The sequence below is a fragment of the Ips typographus genome, linkage group LG7 (genome assembly GCF_016097725.1).
Source record: "Ips typographus isolate SLU linkage group LG7, UJ_Ityp_2.0, whole genome shotgun sequence".
Taxonomy (NCBI): Eukaryota; Metazoa; Arthropoda; class Insecta; order Coleoptera; family Curculionidae; genus Ips; species Ips typographus.
The window spans coordinates 5,449,966-5,468,411 of NC_138428.1; the positions used below are offsets into that span (position 1 = coordinate 5,449,966).

Below are 18,446 nucleotides of genomic sequence, written 5' to 3' on the forward strand. Positions count from 1 at the left end.
CCGCCCCCAAAAACACGTAAAACTAAGAAAACTCTTAAATAACCAAGTTGTAGTTTTTTTGAAATAACTCGAAAACGCTTACAGCTACAGCCTTGATTTTTTTACCCAATTACTCCTTATTTAATGCCCTTTCCAGTGATGTATTACAATCTAGCATCAAAATGCGTTTTACGAGCCTACAGAGCGGTCAAAAGTCAAAAAACCCCAAAAACTATGAAAACTCTTAAATAACCAAGTAGCAGTTTTTTTGAAATAACTCGAAAACGCTTACAGCTACAGTCTTGATTTTTTTTACCAAACTACACCTGATTTAATGCCCTTTCCAGTGATGTATTGCAATCTAGCATCAAAATGCGTTTTAGGGGCCTACAGGACGATCAAAAGTCAAAAAACACCAAAAACTAAGAAAACTCTTAAATAGCTAAGTTGTAGTTTTTTTTAAATAACTCGAAAATGCTTGCAGTTACAGCCTTGATTTTTTTACCCAATTACTCCTTATTTAATGCCCTTTCCAGTGATGTATCACAATCTAGCATCAAAATGCGTTTGAAGGGCCTACAGGACGATCAAAAGTCGAAAAAACAGCAAAAACTAAGAAAACTCTTAAATAACCGAGTTGTAGTTTTTTTGAAATAACTCGAAAACGCTTACAGCTACAGCCTTGAATGTTTGCTCAACTACAGTTTATTTAACGCCCTATCGAATGACGTACTGGAATCTACCATCACTTTGTCTTTAATATGCCTACAGGACGCTCAAACTTAAAAATTAAGCCGATCGACGCCTGGAAATGTGGCAACGGCGCTTTTGCAACTGAAACGAGCCCTTTGTTTTAGCAAGGGCCGGAAGATTACGCACCGGGACCGGGCCCTAAAAGGGGATTCAATTGACGCAAGTGGGGGAAAGGGAGAGAATGTAGGTCAACGTTGATATAAAGGGCTGAAAAAAACCGGAATGTTTGCAAAACGCGTAGGGCTACAGCCGTGATTTTTGCGCCAAAATGTAGTCCTTTTAACGCCCTTTTCGTTGATATACTGCAACCTAACCTGAAAAGAACCTTTAGGTCACTACAGGACAGTCAAAGATTACGAAAAACGTGGTTTGTTAAAAAAGTTAAAATTACCAATTAATGGTTTGACTGAGATATCTCCTAGTGGTTTTGGGCTACAGCCTTGAAAGTTTCCTCAAGTAGAGCTAAATAACAACCCTTTGAGGCACTATATTGCAAATTTACATTAAAAGTGTTTCAAGGTCACTACAGGACGGTCAAAGTTGGAAAATGCACAAAAAGTCTAACAATTACAATATTTTAATGAAATCTCAAGACTAAGTAGGGCTACAGCCTCCAGTTTTTAAGGGATAACAGCCCATTTATAAGTTTTTACTTTGAGGTATTTCAAACTAACGTGAAACACGTTGAAATTATCACTTAATGGTTTGACTAAGGTATCTCCTAGTGGTTTTAGGCTACAGCCTTGAAATTCATGTCAAATACAGCTAAATAACAACCCTTTCAGGTACTGTATTGCAATTTGACATTGGTGGTACTTTAAGGTCACTACAGGACGGTTAAAAGTGAAAAAACTAGTAATTTCCAACTGAAATCTTGTCTAGTCGATATCTCGGCAAGCGGTAGAGCTACAGTCACCATTTTTGGGTCAATTGTAGTTCACTTCAAGCTGTTTCGATTGACGTATTGCACATTCGGATCACGGCCACTTAAAGGTCGCTACAGCCCGCTTCAAATTATTTTCAGGCTTGTTTTGGCGCGCCACGTTTACACCATCAAAAAAACAATCCTTCGGAATAATAATTATAATTAGAAATCAAACGGTTCGGATTTAGACGGCGAAAAATCTATTTGCGGCACTATTAGTAATGCAGTAATGATGCCAAAAGGTAAACACGAATTACTCGGGCTGTACCGTCGATCGGTTGCCAAGTCGTTCGTCTCGTTTCTACGATGATATAATCGACGTTACGTACGTGCCACGCCTACTGTCAATTCCGCAAAACTACCGAAAATCGGGAAGAGACGGCAACGTCGCGCCGATAGATTATATCGAGGCTAGACTTGATGGCGAGCGCGAAAATCAAAATAGATTGGGGGGGGGGGGTGTCTACAGTACAAAAATGACTGAAACTGGGACGCCATTTTGAATTTTCTCAAAGTGGGTGAAAGATTTGACTGAAAGTGCTTCAAAAGACCCTAAACCAGTTCAATCAAGCATAACTCGGTTATTTGAGGAAATATGAAAAAAATGTAAATAAGGAAAGTTGTAGGGAATTTTATTCTCTACAAGATTGTATTACGGTACTTTTGCCCTAAAGGGCCTCCTTAAGGAGATATTGCCTTAAAGCTGTGTTAAAGCACAAAAAAGTGCTTTAGAACACCTTAAACACAGTCAAACAAGCGTAACTCGGTTATTTGAAAAAATATCAAAAAAGTGTAAATAAGGAATGTTGTAGGGAATTTTATTCTCTACAAAATTGTATCAAAGTACTTTTTCCCTACAGGGCCTTTTTAAGGAGATATTTGGGAAAAACTGTATCAAAGCACAAAAAAGTGCTTTAGAAGACCCTAAACACAGTCAAACAAGCGTAACTTGGTTATTTGAAAAAATATCAAAAAAGTGTGAATAAGGAAAATTGTAGGTAATTTCATTCTCTACAAGATTGTATTACGGTACTTTTTTCCTAAAGGGCCTTCTTAAGGAATAATTCCCTAAAAACTGTGTTAAAAGCACAAAAAAGTGCTTTAAAAGACCCTAAACACAGTCAAACAAGCATAACTCAGTTATTTGAAAAAATATCAAAAAAGTGTAAATAAGGATATTTGTAAGGAATTTCATTCTCTACAAGATTGTATTACGGCACTTTTTCCCTAAAAGGCCTTTTTAAGGAGATATTTGGGATAAACTGTGTCAAAGCACAAAAAAGTGCTTTAAAACACCCTAAACACAGTCAAACAAGCATAACTCGGTTATTTGAAAAAATATCAAAAAAGTGTAAATAAGGAAAGTTGTAGGGAATTTCATTCTCTTCAAGATTGCGTTAAGGTACTTTTGCTTTAAAAGATCATTTAAGGGAGATATTCCCTGAAAACTGTTTTAAAAAGTGAAACGAGTGTATAAATCAGTTATTTGAAAAAATATCCAAAAAGTGTAAATAAAGAAAGTTGTAGGGAATTTTATTCTCTACAAGATTGTATTAAGGTACTTTTTCCCTAAAGGGCCTTTTTAAGGAGATATTTGGGATAAACTGTGTCAAAGCACAAAAAAGTGCTTTAAAACACCCTAAATACAGTCAAACAAGCATAACTCGGTTATTTGAAAAAATATCAAAAAAGTGTAAATAAGGAAAGTTGTAGGGAATTTCATTCTCTTCAAGATTGCGTTAAGGTACTTTTGCTTTAAAAGATCATTTAAGGGAGATATTCCCTGAAAACTGTTTTAAAAAGTGAAACGAGTGTATAAATCAGTTATTTGAAAAAATATCCAAAAAGTGTAAATAAGGAAAGTTGTAGGGAATTTTATTCTCTACAAGATTGTATTACGGTACTTTTTCCCTAAAGGGCCTCCTTAGGGAATAATTCCCTTAAAACTGTGTCAAAGCACAAAAAAGTGCTTTAGAAGACCCTAAACACAGTCAAACAAGCATAACTCGGTTATTTGAAAAAAATATCGAAAAAGTGGAAATAAGGAAAGTTGTAGGGAATTTCATTCTCTACAAAATTGAATTAAAGTACTTTTGCTCTAAAAGGTCATTTAAGGGAGATATTCAATGAAAACTGTTTTAAAAAATAAAACGAGTGTATAAATCAGTTATTTGAAAAAATATCAAAAAAGTGTGAATAAGGAAAATTGTAGGTAATTTTATTCTCTACAAGATTGTATTAAGGTACTTTTTCCCTAAAGGGCCTCCTTAGGGAATAATTCCCTTAAAACTGTGTCAACGCACAAAAAAGTGCTTTAGAAGACCCTAAACACAGTCAAACAAGCGTAACTCGGTTATTTGAAAGAATATCAAAAAAGTGGAAATAAGGAAAGTTGTAGGGAATTTCATTCTCTACAAGATTGTATTACGGCACTTTTTCCCTAAAGGCCCTTATCAAGGAGATATTTGCAAAAAACTGTGTCAAAGCACTTGTTAAATTAGAGAAATTGCGATCAAATTACCCTTCTCGAATTTATTCGAGAAGTCAGGAAAAACAGTGAATAATTTAAAAATTGAATGTGCAACCATGACGTACGTTTCAAAAACCATTTAATCCTCAAAAATGGATAAAAATTAGCTTTCTCGAATTTTCGAGAAAATGCGTAAAAACTGACTTTTAGTCACGTACCGGTGGCGAGTTGCACATTCCCAATCTGGTACGCGGTCTGCATACAAATGGACAATTAAAAACCCATAAAAACGTATATCTTCACTCGAGACCGACTGCTGAAGTCTAACAAGATAATATCCCAATTTTAGCGAACGAAACAGGACCGGAACGGCCCTAAAAACCATTCAGCGACCGTAGGAAAATGCGACGAATCAGAACCGTTTCGAGTACGGTCCTGTCGCGACAGGTCAAAGGCCAGTCAGTGTCGGTTTTTTTTTTGTCTCTCACTTTGTAAACAAGGAAAAAAGAAGGGTTATAAAACCGTTTCGTCTCGTTAATTCGAGAACGCGCGCGATTGACCGAAAGATACACCTTATCTCGTTGGTTTTAATGGGAAAAACAAACAGACAAGCCAATTCGTCTAATGAGAGCGGTAGCAACGGTTCCGGAACCCGTTAAAAGGTCAAAAACATCGAAAAAAAACACAATTTTTGACGAAAAACCTAAATTGTGCAAAAGTTTTAACGATTCGAGAATTTTCGAGAAAGCTATAATTTGTACAATCTGCTTGAAAAGTTGTGGATAGTTTAGAGTACACTCACCCAATGACCGTTCAACGCGTTTTATCAAAATTTTTACAGTTAATCTGCTTGTTTTGACGGTTCGAGAGTTTTCGAGAAAGCTATAATTCGTACAATCAGCCTGAAAAGTTGTGGATAGTTTAGAGTACACTCACCCAATGACCGTTCCACACTTTTTACCAAAATTTGTACAATTAATCTGCTTGTTTTAACGATTCGAGAAAGCTATTTTCCATACAATCTGGTTGAAAACTTGTGGACAGTTTAGAGTACACTCACCCAATAACATTTCAATACGTTTTACCAAAATTTCACAGTTAATCTGCTTATTTTAACGGTTCGAGAATTTTCGAGAAAGCTATAATTAGTACAATCAGCTTGAAAAGTTGTGGATAATTTAGAGTACACTCACCCAATGACAGTTCAACACTTTTTACCAAAATTTCTACAGTTAATCTGCTTGTTTTAACGGTTCGAGAACTTTCGAGAAAGCTATAATTTGTACAATCAGCCTGAAAAGTTGTGGATAGTTTAGAGTACACTCACCCAATGACAGTTCAATACTTTTTACCAACATTTTGACAGTTAATCTACTTGTTTTGACGATTCGAGAATTTTCGAGAAAGATAGTTTTACGCATTTGTCACTGAAATTTCGAGAATTAGAAAAATGAGATTTCAAAGTGTGCCAATCGAGTAACGAAGTCCTGAATAAGCCCTAAAATTGGAGCATTCAAACCCAAAATATCTTTCTCAAAATTTCGAGAAAATACCAAAATGTATCTAAAAACTTTAGAATTGTCGTTGAACCGATTCACACCAAAATTCCTGGTCATTTTCGATGAGACTTATTGAAATTATCTTTCTCGAATTTTCTCGAATTCTCGAAATAACCTTTCAAACTCTTGCTATTATTGTTGGGTAGCTTCAAGCTAAAATTTTTGCACGTTTTCGTTGCGTTTGGAGTAAAATTATCTTTCTCGAATTGCAATATTTGCCAGAAAAAGTGAAATTTTTTAAAATAATTGCTCAGATTCTTTCTCAGACTGTCCTTTCCAAAGTAATTACAGTAAAATTATCTTTCTCGAATTTTCTCGAATTTCTTAAAAAAGCTTGTAAATTGCAAAAAGTTGGTTAAACAGTTTGGTAATGTTATTGGACGGGTTTACACCATGATTTCCACTCGGTTTCAAAAGTTTTTTGACTACTTGTTTTAAAGCTCTCGCCTCGCTCGGATTCGTTTTCATGGCAAAAAGTAAGGAAAAACTCGGTTTTATCGACGAATCGGCCGTTAAATCACTCGGCCGAGTTAATTAATCGATTAAGGCCGATTAGTCGCGCTACCGGCCATAAAACATTCACGTTTTCCAATTAAAACTTTTCTCGTCCCGATAAAGTGGAGGGGAAGGAGGGCTGAATCTCGTTTGAGGGGAAAGGAGGGTCAATCAGTCACGCACTGTTGCCACGTGCGTAAGGTTGCCCCGGCAACCAATAGGGGAGACCAGTGACGTCAAAAAGGGGGGGGAAAAACGGTCGCCCTTTGCGATTGAAGGTCGTACGCACAAGAAAAGGCCAAAGTCGCCGATGGAACGTTTACTTTCGATGTAAACCTGCTCGCTCCGGGTCGTTCAACTCGGTTTTAGGGTCGAACGCCTTCGAAGGCGATCCAAGAGGAAGCAACGAAACCGCTTAAGAGGATTTACTGTGCCGATCCGTAACCGACACGAAATTCGAGAAAGATACCTTAACGCAAAAATGCTAAAAAACCCTAATTTTAGGGAACTCCATTAATAAATTCACTGGAATAAATCTTAAAAGTTGACATTTGAGCGATTCGAGAAAGATAACTTTTCTTAAATTCAGCTAAAAATCTTAGGAAATCATAGTCGATGCTACTCTAATAATAGATTCAGTAATTTAATTTTTTTAAGATCCTACCTGAACTTGTTTAAAGAAATTCGAGAAAGATAATTTTACTGTAATTACTTTGGAAACGACAGTCTGAGAAAGAATCTGAGCAATTATTTTAAAAAACTTAAATTTTTCTGGCAAATATTACAATTCGAGAAAATTCGAGAAAGATATTTTTTTGTAAAATTGAGACAAAATTGGTGAAAAATCATAGTCTAATAGATTCAGTAATGTAGTTTTTTTTAAATCATACTTGAACTTGTTTAAAGCAATTCGAGAAAATTCGAGAAAGTTAATTTTTCATTTTACTGTAATTACTTTGGAAACGACAGTGTGAGAAAGAATCTGAGCAATTATTTTAAAAAATTTCCATTTTTCTGGCAAATATTGCAATTCGAGAAAATTCGAGAAAGATAATTTTACTGCAATCACTTTAAAAACGACTGGAAACAATAGTTCGAGGTTGATTAACAAAAACTGGGCAACAATTTTCGAAGAATTGAATTTTTCTGTTAATTCTCGAATTACTATCTCTAATCATAATTTTCGCATAATTAATGTTTCTCTCTTTGTCTGTTGCAGGTAAGCATTCCGATGACGAAACGGTAAAACAGAGAACAACATCCGCATTCTTCGCGGCGCCCGTAAGTGATTTTACTGTTTGCTTGGTCGTTTTTCTCGAATATCTCCAAAAGTACTGGAGCGATCGCAGTCAAACTTGGTCACCGTGTAGCTGGTAATCTAACAAGTCTTTTTTTAGTCGTGAATTTTTCCGGTACGACGCTTCGTTTACGAGAAAATCGCGAAAAACTACGATTTTTCAGGTTCGATTGTGATTCGAGGCTCCTTCACCATCGCGTCAAGAAGATTCGGTACACTCTGCAAGAAAAATCCGTTTTGTGTTCGTAACCGTGAAAACCATTACGACGGCCATTTTGGAATTGAGAGAGAAGTTTTCAAAATGGCGGATGTTTTGAGATTTTCATTTGTTTGGCTTAGCAACTAGTTTTTGTAGTTAAAATGGCATCTATAACAATCAAAATGATGGAAACGATTTTTTAGGCAAAAAAAATCAAAATGGCGTCTATTAATTTAGTCTGAGTTGCAAAATGTCGTTTGAGATAATCAAGATGGCGTTCATAAAAATCAAAATGGTGGAAACGACTTTTTAGGCGAAAAAATCAAAATGGCGTCTGTGATAATCAAAATGGCGTCTATAAACATCAGAATGGCGGAATCGATTTTTTAGGCGTAAAAATCAAGATGGCGTCTATTAATTTAGTCTGAGTTGCAAAATGGCGTCTGAGATAATCAAGATGGCGCCCATAAAAATCAAAATGGTGGAAACGATTTTTTAGGCGAAAAAATCAAAATGGCGTCTCTAAAACTGAAAATGGTGGTACAGATTGTTTACGCGTTGCAATACAAGATGGCGTCCGACAATTAAGTCTGAGTTTCAAAATGGCGTCCACAAACATCAGAATGGTGGAATAGATTTTTTGGGGGTAAAAATCAAAATGGCGTCCATTGTTTAGAGTATCAAAATGGCGATTGTGATAAACAAAATGGCGTCTAGTCGATCGACCGCGTCTAAAAATGGCGTCGAACAATGGCGACCAAATAAAAATATTTATCGTGGTTATTACCGTTGTCGTTATCAGTTAACTGGCGTATGCATCGCAATTTTATTGAGTCTAGACGGCTGAGCAGACAAACAACGTCATTTTCGGTGTCTGGCGGGGGCCATTTTATTGGAACACGGTAAGTTTTTATGCAAATAGTTGCGGTTTTGGGGCCGCGACCAAACTGCATCGGCGGAGGTCGTTTCGAACGATTACGGTGGGGATTACCGTAATACGAACATTACCAACGGATCGGGCGACCTCGATTTAGTCGAAAACGAGAGGTCGCTCGATATTTTACGTTCACTACAACCTGACCTGAAAATTACCTCAATTTAATTGACCTACGTCGCTAACTCCTTTAGTTTAACAGTTAACAAAAAACTGCTTTCACCACTAGATTCAGCGTACCCGAATTAGTCGAAAACGAGTGGTCACTCTCTACAATCAATTGAAATTGACCTCATTTACACCCGATTACCAGTGAGGTCAAAAGGATTTTTTTAAATTTTCTCCTGGACTGTAGCACCTCATTTTCGACTAACTTGAGGTCAGGGAATCCAACTAAACCATCAGTTTGTGGAAAACTTTAACCCAGTTCGAGATAATTCAAAATGGCGGTAAATTTTTTTAAAACTCATTCTGTGTGGGAGATACGATAAAACTAACCTCACCACCGGATTGTACGGGTTTAATTTAGTAGAAAATCAGGTCTCAAAGACAAAAAAGTCTTAAATTTTAAAATCACTGACCTCATTTTGGCTTAACTGACCTCACATTTTGATGAGGTAAATATGGGTTTCGACCACTCGTTTTCGACTAATTTGGGGTCAGGGAATCCAACAAAACCATTAGATTGTTGATAACTTTAACCCAGTTCGAGATAATTCAAAATGGCGGAACGATTAATTCCTGTGCGTGCGGTTAGATAAATCCGAGACAGTGTGGTTGATTGTTTATTTTGACACCCGGATCGATGTTAAAGCCGTCCTTACACGCTTCGCGGGCATAAGAAACAACTAAAGCGACCCATTATTCAGTAAACCTAAACAGACGTTCTATAATTAGATTTTTTTTCAGGAGATTTATTACGGTGGGAAATTGGGAAATTACGCTCGTTTTTTATCAACTTTTCCGCGTTTTAATTCGTAAAGTGACAGGAGTTGACGCATTAAGTGTCGTTATTAGTGCGTTTAGTGCGCCCCATTCACAGCTGCGTACAATAAAACAGACACATTGATTTAGTTTGGTTACTTTGACGCTTCCGCCTTGTCTTTACGGCGCCATTTTGATTTTTCTCGAACCCACTACGAGTTAACACAAAAACGACTTGACCAATCGATTCCTTGACCCAAAATTAGTCGAAAACGAGTGGTCACTTTGTAGGTCTAACATGAAAAATAAACGAGTTGGAAATGCCTCAATTGAGATAAAAACCCTCACTCAACTCGTTTGGCTTGCATCGTAGACCTACGAAGTTGCACCTCCTTTTCGACTAATTCGGGGATGGGCTTTCCAAAAATACAGTCATTTTTCTGATATCTTTCACCCAGTTCGAAAAAATTCAAAATGGCTTCCCAAAACCAAGTTTTTCAGTCAGTTTTCAAGATACGCTAAATTTGACTTGACAGGTCGATTTCTTGACCCCAAATTAGTCGAAAACGAGGTGCCACAATCCATAGAAAATTTGATAAATTTTGAGGTTAGTTGGGCAATATTGAGGTAAATTTGAGTAATTTGAACTCGGTTACATTTATTCCCGATTGCATCGTAGTCGACGCAGACAAAGGGGCGTCTGTGCACGAACAAAAAAAAACAAAAGACGATTTCCCGGAATCTGGAGTCTAGACGGTTGCAGACCCCTTTGATAAGGCGGTGCACCGTCTGTTGCACTACGAGACGGCCGCGAGTAAACTCGACTGGTGCGGAACTACAGAATTGATGTTTCAATGTTTCAAATTAGCGGAAAACGCGTTGTAAGCCTAGTTGACATAAAATAAGCGATATTTTTTTAAAAAACTAATTTATCCAAAAAATGAGGTTAGAATCGGTTTAGTTGGATTAAACTAGCCTGAAATAATGGGTCGCAACATATATTTATCTCAACAAATAAGGAAGTTAGCATCATTTGACTTCTTGTCTGATAACTCTTTCTGGAGAAGAAAATAATTTTTTTTCAAGATTTTTACTGAATTAAACGAAAGTAAACGGTCATTTTCACTTATTAGGTAATCAGTCTAGACTGAAAAATATACGGTTCTATGAACAAATAGAACGGCAACCTCGACTTTCCATTGTAGTGAAGGTCCGCCATTTTGTAAATGTAATCGTCTGCGGCCTCGTTTTGTTAACAACGAAACTGCACTTTTTTCTTGTAAAGAGTCGGGGAGGAGGGGACCGGCTAGACAGGCCAACCGCGATCGATACAAGAGAGGGGGCGCTACTAAATCTGGAATCCTACGTCGGCTAGACGAGCCCGGAATACGAGCCTACTAAGCTCCAGATAATATTCCGGCCTGCGACGCAACGTAACGGGCCCGACTGTCTGACCTAGACACAGCTGCCTCGATTTACTTCAGATTCCATCGCGTTTATTATTATATCGGTTTACAACCCTCCCGTTTCGGTGCTATAGCAAGTTTTTCGAACTGGGTGAAAGATATCGGAAAATTGACTGGATTTTTGGAAAGCCCATCCCCAAATTAGTCGAAAAGGAGGTGCAACTTCGTAGGTCTACGATGCAAGCCAAACGAGTTGAGTGAGGGTTTTACCTCAATTGAGGCATTTCCAACTCGTTTATTTTTTATGTTAGACCTATCAAGTGACCACTCGTTTTCGACTAATTTGGGGTCAAGGAATCGACCTGTCAAGTCAAATTTAGCGTATCTCGAAAACTGGACGAGAAACTTGGTTTTGGGAAGCCATTTTGAATTTTTTCAAACTGGGTGAAAGATATCGGAAAATTGACTGGATTTTTGGAAAGGCCATCCCCAAATTAGTCGAAAAGGAGGTGCAACTTCGTAGGTCTACGATGCAAGCCAAACGAGTTGAGTGAGGGTTTTACCTCAATTGAGGCATTTCCAACTCGTTTATTTTTCATGTTAGACCTATGAAGTGACCACTCGTTTTCGACTAATTTTGGGTCAAAGAATCGATTGGTGAGGTTATTTTTGCTCTATCTCAACTCCTGTCCGCCATATTAACGTCTCGGTTGTGTAAAATTAAAATTCTTCAACCGTGTCACCTATACGAGGCTAATTTGCAATTCGGGGCCCTTTCAGTCCGACAAGTGTCTCGTACCTGCTGCACTTTTTTTTGGGCGTTTTGCATATCGCGGACCGTTTCGTCGTTCCCAAGGTCGGATCAATGACAAAACGCGGATTGCACCGAAATTCCCTAATTTTTCTGCGGGAGGGAGTTCAGTTTATTATTCGTCTGCGCTCGAGTTTTCGAAATAGCATCGAATCGATCGACGGCCGTTTACTTTTTTATGAATGGCCTTATTATAAACCGATCGGTTTATGTTTTGTCTGGATCGTCTGGAAATAACAACAAACTGAAAAACGAAATTACTCAGACCTAGACGAAACATTTGCTAGTGTAACCGAAATGATTACAATGTATTATCGGTGCTTGCGTCAGATTTTTCGGGAAATTTTCAGGTTTCTCGTCCAGTTTTCGAGATACGCTAATTTTGACTGGACAGATCGATTCCTTGACCCCAAGTTAGTCGAAAAGGAGTGGTCAGTCGGGGTGGTTATCTTAACAAATAACAAAGTTACAGCCACTTTTGCGTTTGGCTTTATATCTCGAAAACGGTAAGAAATTTGAAAAAATTGTATCTAACATAAAATGATTAGCTTTACTTGTTCTATCACTGGTCACAATTGATTTTTTTTTAATTTTGAAATTTACTAAGATTTGTCAAGTTTTTCTGTTAGTTTTCAAGATATGGTAAATTTGGCTTGACAGGTCGATTCCTTGACCCGAAATTAGTCGAAAACGAGTGGTCACTTGATAGGTCTAACGTGAAAAATAAACGAGTTGGAAATGCCTCAATTGAAGTAAAACCCGCACGCAACTCGTTTGGCTTGCATCGTAGACCTGAGAAGTTGCACCTCCTTTTCGACTAATTCGGGGATGGCCTTTCCAAATATACAGTCAATTTTCCGATATCTTTCACCCAGTTCGAAAAAATTCAAAATGGCTTTCCTAAACCAAGTTTTTCAGTCAGTTTTCAAGATACACTAAATTTGACTTGACAGGTCGATTCCTTGACCCCAAGTTAGTCGAAAAGGAGTGGTGAGTCGGAGTGGTTATCTTGACGAATAACAAAGTTACAGCTACTTTTACGTTTGACCTCATATCTCGAAAACGGTAAGAGATAGCAAAAAACCACCCTCAACGTAAAATTACCGGCTTTAGTTGTTCTAATACCTCCTACAATTTCTTCCATCTAACTTTGATAGTACCGGAGTTACAGCCGTTCAATTGTGGTCTTTTCTCGCGCGTAAAAAAGTGTCTAGAACGTAGAAGCTTTTTACTTCGGAGAGAATTGCAAAACGTCCTCGTTCACAATAAATCAGACGTTTTACTCGGTTTCGAGACGAACGAAGTGAGACGACTGAAAATGGTAAAAAAAAACAAGGCGACGGCTTTATGAAAAATGAATCAGAACCGGTCCGGGTACTACCACGATTTCGGAACCAGTCGGCGTGGACGCTCGGTGCACCATTAGTACCGTGTTTTGTTTTTTTCTCGACAAATCTGTTAATTGATTGCCGACCTTGATAGTCTAGACCCCCTTTTATTGCACTGGCTGCTTTTTTTCTTTCTCCTACATTTGGCGACAACCGGAAAACCAAATTGGGTGCGCGACATTAACTCTAGTGGGGGGTAACCACACTAAAAAAAATATAAATATCTCAACAGAGCCAGAGAGAGAGCGAGAACGCCAAAAACAACTTTTTATATACAAAGTATCTCAGCCAGGTGATGAGATACAGCAAAAATAACTGCACCAATCGATAGGGCGTCCCCAAATTAGTCGAAAACGAGTGGTCACTTCATATACCTAAGTAACACCTAAACAAAGTTACCAACACCTCAATTGAGGTATTTGAGGCAGTTTTAATGCAAAATCTGTTTTTTTTTGGTTAATTTCAAATTTTATTTATAGGTGCTTAGTAGCCAGCAGAAATTAATACTCTTTTTTTGATACTCCTCACTAAAATTTCAAAAACCTCAAAATTGAGTTTTTCAGATTGAGGAGATATCAAAAAAATTCTTTCGGATTTAGCTTAGTTGGGTCAAAGTAGCCTGAAATGATGTGTCAGTTCATACTTTTAGCTTAATAAATAAGAAAGTTATGGCATTTTTTGAGGGGTTTGTTCACCTGAATAACTCAAAAATGGTAAAAGATACGAAAGAATTGATAAAGATGAAATGTGTTCTAAATGGCTTTGAGATCACGGTGTTCAATTTTGGTTACGATTCAACAAAGGTTAGAGGTAATTGAGGTACCTCAAAAATGTCAGTTGAGGAGATATCAAAAAAATTCTTTCGGATTTAGGTTAGTTGGGTCAAAGTAGCCTGAAATGATGTGTCACTTCATACTTCTAGCTTGACAAATAAGAAAGTTTTTGTTACTTTTAATTTAACTAAAAATAGTGAAGTATTCGCGTTTGCAGCGGCCCTTGGCGATTACCACCACCCGTCGCCGCCCATTTTGCGCCGAGTGCCGCCCGCGTGGGCGGTCGCGGCATTGGCAGCGGCGGCGGCGGCAGGCGCCGTCCTCGGTCTGGCCTCGTGTCTGCTGTTGCGTCCTGAGTGCCGGGAGCGGCGTGACGTCGCCGCCCCCCCTACCGCCCCTACGCCAGTGTCGTCCGCCACCCCAACCACTCCCGTAAGTTTTGTGTGTTTTTGTGTTGTAGTTTTGGTATACGCCACTGGTTTCCCCAAAAAAGGAGGGTACTCGCTATCTAAACACGTGTTTAGCCAGACTTAATCCTTTTGCGATGTCGGAACAGTGATTATTATTACCCGATTACTCATTTTCCGGTGAAATTACGTCAAGTCTGTCTGGGGATCTACGATAATTAGTCGTGCACTTAATCCCCGCTAATAAAGTGGAATTTTCTACCCGATAACATTCGCAGACAAATTCCAGTTTGACGTAGACATTTTTTTATTTAGTCCGGTAAAACTTCAAGTAATCCCCCAACTTAACATTGCATTCGATAAAACACCCCCAAAGGCAACTTTTTCACCCTTACAACCATCCTCGTAAAGCGACTAGTTTAGGAGATATTCGAGGAAATAGAAAAAAGTTACACGGTACCACCCCTTTATGTTGCCTATCCATTTAACCTCTTAAAACTCGGTTATTTGACGTTTTAGCTTCAAACACTTTATAAGACGAATTGTAGGGGACACTTCAGGCTATCCAATGACGTGGAGTGACAGGCTGTAGCTGTCATAGTAACGGCTGTAGGGTAGTGCGAAAAAATGTTTAACGTAGAAACGAAAATAAACCATAATCACACCTAGACAAGTGTGATAAAAATTGCGGCAAACAAACACGATTGGCAAACAATGTTGCCGCATAGACATAACAATAATAAGACAAAAGTGGGACAAGGACATTTTCGAGGCAAAACTAGTAAATCGAAATGAAATATTAAAGAAAATCGTTAAGGTGCGGCAACAATGTCGATAATCCAAAATGGTTGCCACACGCGGCCATTTTGAATTTTCCGTTTTCCACCCAAATCTAGCAGTGACACCTGCAAACTGCTCCAAACGTTTAACAAGCTAATAAAGTGTTACTTATTGGAAAGTTTGTCAACGTCCGCCTTAGAAACAATAGAAACCGCTTGCACAATCAAACTAGCCATGCAACGCTAATTACTCGGTAACCTTCAATTACGTATAAGAGTCACCTTGTTGATAAAAAATGATCTTCCCAAGGTACCGGTTACCTGGGACTGGTTAATTTAACCTAAAAGGGCGTAACCGACCCTAAAATAGTAAAAGGGCCAGACTAGAAACCGTTAGAAAACCAACTACCCCTTATAATGTATTCCCAACCCTGAAGGGGACGTTGCAAACTGGTCTAGTCAAAATTGCATAAAAAAACGAAACGGAAATGCAATTCAAATCCATGCAACCGTTTCATCGACTTAATTGTAAAGTCCAATGTATCAACCAGTTTCCTGGACGTATAATATTTAGGTTAACCGCGTAAAATAGGTTCAAGGTTAGTTGGCTCACCCTGTATCGCACTGGAACTGGCTGGGTTGATCAGTTAGACAATTTTTGAGCGCGGGAATCGATTCCCCGTCCCCAAATTACTCGAAAACGACACGTCACTCGAGGGGTCTAACTTGTGCCAGTTACGAGTAGTGTAGCGTCGCAAACACTAAAATTGTGAAAACTACTTTTTTCCAAATCAAGCTAGATGGGTGAAGTGACCCCTCATTTTATGTTAATTTTTTCCCAGGAATCCAGTGGTGTAGTTCGTTTTTTGATATCTCTTAAACTGACTGAGTAAATCGTCATAAAAGGAATTTCAGTCACTAAATTTGGTAGTTATGAGTTGGGTTGAAGAGTTAACGTGATTTTGAGTGCGGCAATCGATTGGGCATCGTCGAGTTACTCGAACAGGACAACTTTTTTCGTAGAAAAGCTAGATGGGTGAAGTGACCCCTCATTTTATGTTAATTTTTTCCCAGGAATCTAGTGGTGTAGTTAGTTTTTTGATATCTCTTAAACTGACTGAGCAAATTGTTATAAAAGGAATTTCAGTCGCTACATTTGGTAGTTATTAGTTGGGTTGAAGAGTTAACGTGATTTTGAGTGCGGGAATCGATTGGGCGTCCTCGATTTACTCGAAAAGGACACGTGACTCGGGTGGTCTAACTTGAAAAATAAAAAAGTTGTTTAAAGCTTTTAACTGTACTAAATGATGTTTGATGGAGGTTTCCATGCTTTTTCGAGTAAAATCGTTAATTTGCTAGTTACAAAGGTCGGAATGGATTTTCTAAGGCCGCGTTCACGTTTCCCGTCTACCGTAAATCATTCGCGAACGTGACCGATTAGCGAAACGCGCCTTTGCCCATTTTTGACACCTTTTTTTGCGGTTCTTTATGGTCCTCCATTCGAAATTGTCGGGCCGTGACCGGCATAATAATTCTAATTATGATTTTTTTTCTAGCGCATAAATTATGATTTTGTGACGCCAAACGAGTTCAACGGACCATCTTGACGAGATGGCGAAGGGGCGAAGAGGGGTAATTACGTATTGTCCGGTACCCGTCACCGCTTTCGCCCGAACACGCCATATAAGCCCAATAATAATTATTATAATCACCAGACACAATCGCCAGATATCAACAGACACTCGGTTTTACTTTACAATGTTGTTCTGGTCGGCAGACGGTAGCTATAACCTGTAATGAGGTCGATTATTCTCGACCTCGAAACGATTAAACCACTATCGAGAGAAATTATGTTGTTTTTCTCTCAAATCGCTCGGGACGCCGCCATTTTGAAAGTTACAACAAAACTGACTACACCACTGGATTCCTGGGAAAAAATTAACATAAATTGAGGGGTCACTTCACCCATCTAGCTTTTCTACGAAAAAAGTTGTCCTGTTCGAGTAACTCGACGATGCCCAATCGATTCCCGCACTCAAAATCACGTTAACTATTCAACCCAACTCATAACTACCAAATTTAGTGACTGAAATTCCTTTTATGACGATTTACTCAGTCAGTTTAAGAGATATCAAAAAACTAACCACACCACTGGATTCCTGGGAAAAAATTAACATAAAATGAGGGGTCACTTCACCCATCTAGCTTGATTTGGAAAAAAGTAGTTTTCACAATTTTAGTGTTTGCGACGCTACACTACTCGTAACTGGCACAAGTTAGACCCCTCGAGTGACGTGTCGTTTTCGAGTAATTTGGGGACGGGGAATCGATTCCCGTGCTCAAAAATTGTCTAACTGATCAACCCATGACGCGTCAAAACTGTCAAAAGTGACTTTTTTCCTATGCATGCTAGACTAGTCGTGCGACCGCTCATTTCAGGCTAGTTTCTTCCAGGGAATCCACTGGTGTAGTCAGTTTTTTTATATCTGGTAAAATGGCGGAGTTGCCAGCTTGTGAATATTAAATTAGGCCGAAAAGGTTATCGTTGTGTATTTTAAGCCAGTCTAATCATCGTGTCGTAAGCGAGAGGGAAAGATCACGCAAATTTTTTCCCAACTAATTCAATCGTAATTATTATCGACTTTCTAGGATAAAATTCGTTTTTAGGGTTATCGGAGATCACTTGGCAGACGGATGTATCGACTAGACGCGTGATTGTCATTATGGTCGATAGGAAATGACGCAACAACCCCACTTTTTGAATCGATTACGAGGGGTGGAAACGTGGAAAATAGGGTTATGCGAACACAAAAACCTTTGAAGGTCGTCAAGGGCGACAGACAACGGTAATTTGGTTTTTACGACTGTGCCATGGTTCGGGTACCGGTTTCTGTACCAGGTACGAGGAAATTGCCCTCTTGAGACGCACGAAAACGACCTAGCAAGGCTGTCTGAACCGGACAATTAAAAAATTAGTTATTCCCAAATTTATCGCCCATCGATGGGTCCGGTGACCAGATATGGGAAAAGCAACGCCACCATTGGATTCCCTGGAAAAATCTAGCCTGAAACGATGGGTCGCATGACCCTCCTATCTTGACCAGGAAAAAAGTTATGACGTTTGTCCGACATTTTGAATTTAAACTAAAACAAAAGAAATTACACATTCAATGGTTAAAATATTGATAAATATGTCGTTATTGACCATCGGTTTGACGGGAATTTTTACCAGAATTTACATAAAAAAACAAAATGGCGTCCGTCCGCCATTTTGAATTTTTCTGTTCCAAAAACGACTGAACGTTGATCCAAAATTAATTTTTTTTCACTGTTAAGTTGAAAAAGAG

General features: G+C 38.5%; 1 protein-coding gene across 3 annotated transcripts in view; it reads left to right on the top strand.

The window, feature by feature from the left end:
- Positions 1 to 18,446, top strand: part of LOC145732157 (uncharacterized) — a 32,601-nt gene that overhangs the window by 611 nt on the left and 13,544 nt on the right. For all 3 annotated transcript variants that reach the window (XM_081984251.1, XM_081984253.1, XM_081984254.1), the window contains exon 2: positions 14,131 to 14,345. In XM_081984251.1, coding sequence (XP_081840377.1) covers positions 14,131 to 14,345 — 215 coding nt within the window. The remainder of the gene's footprint in view (positions 1 to 14,130; positions 14,346 to 18,446) is intronic.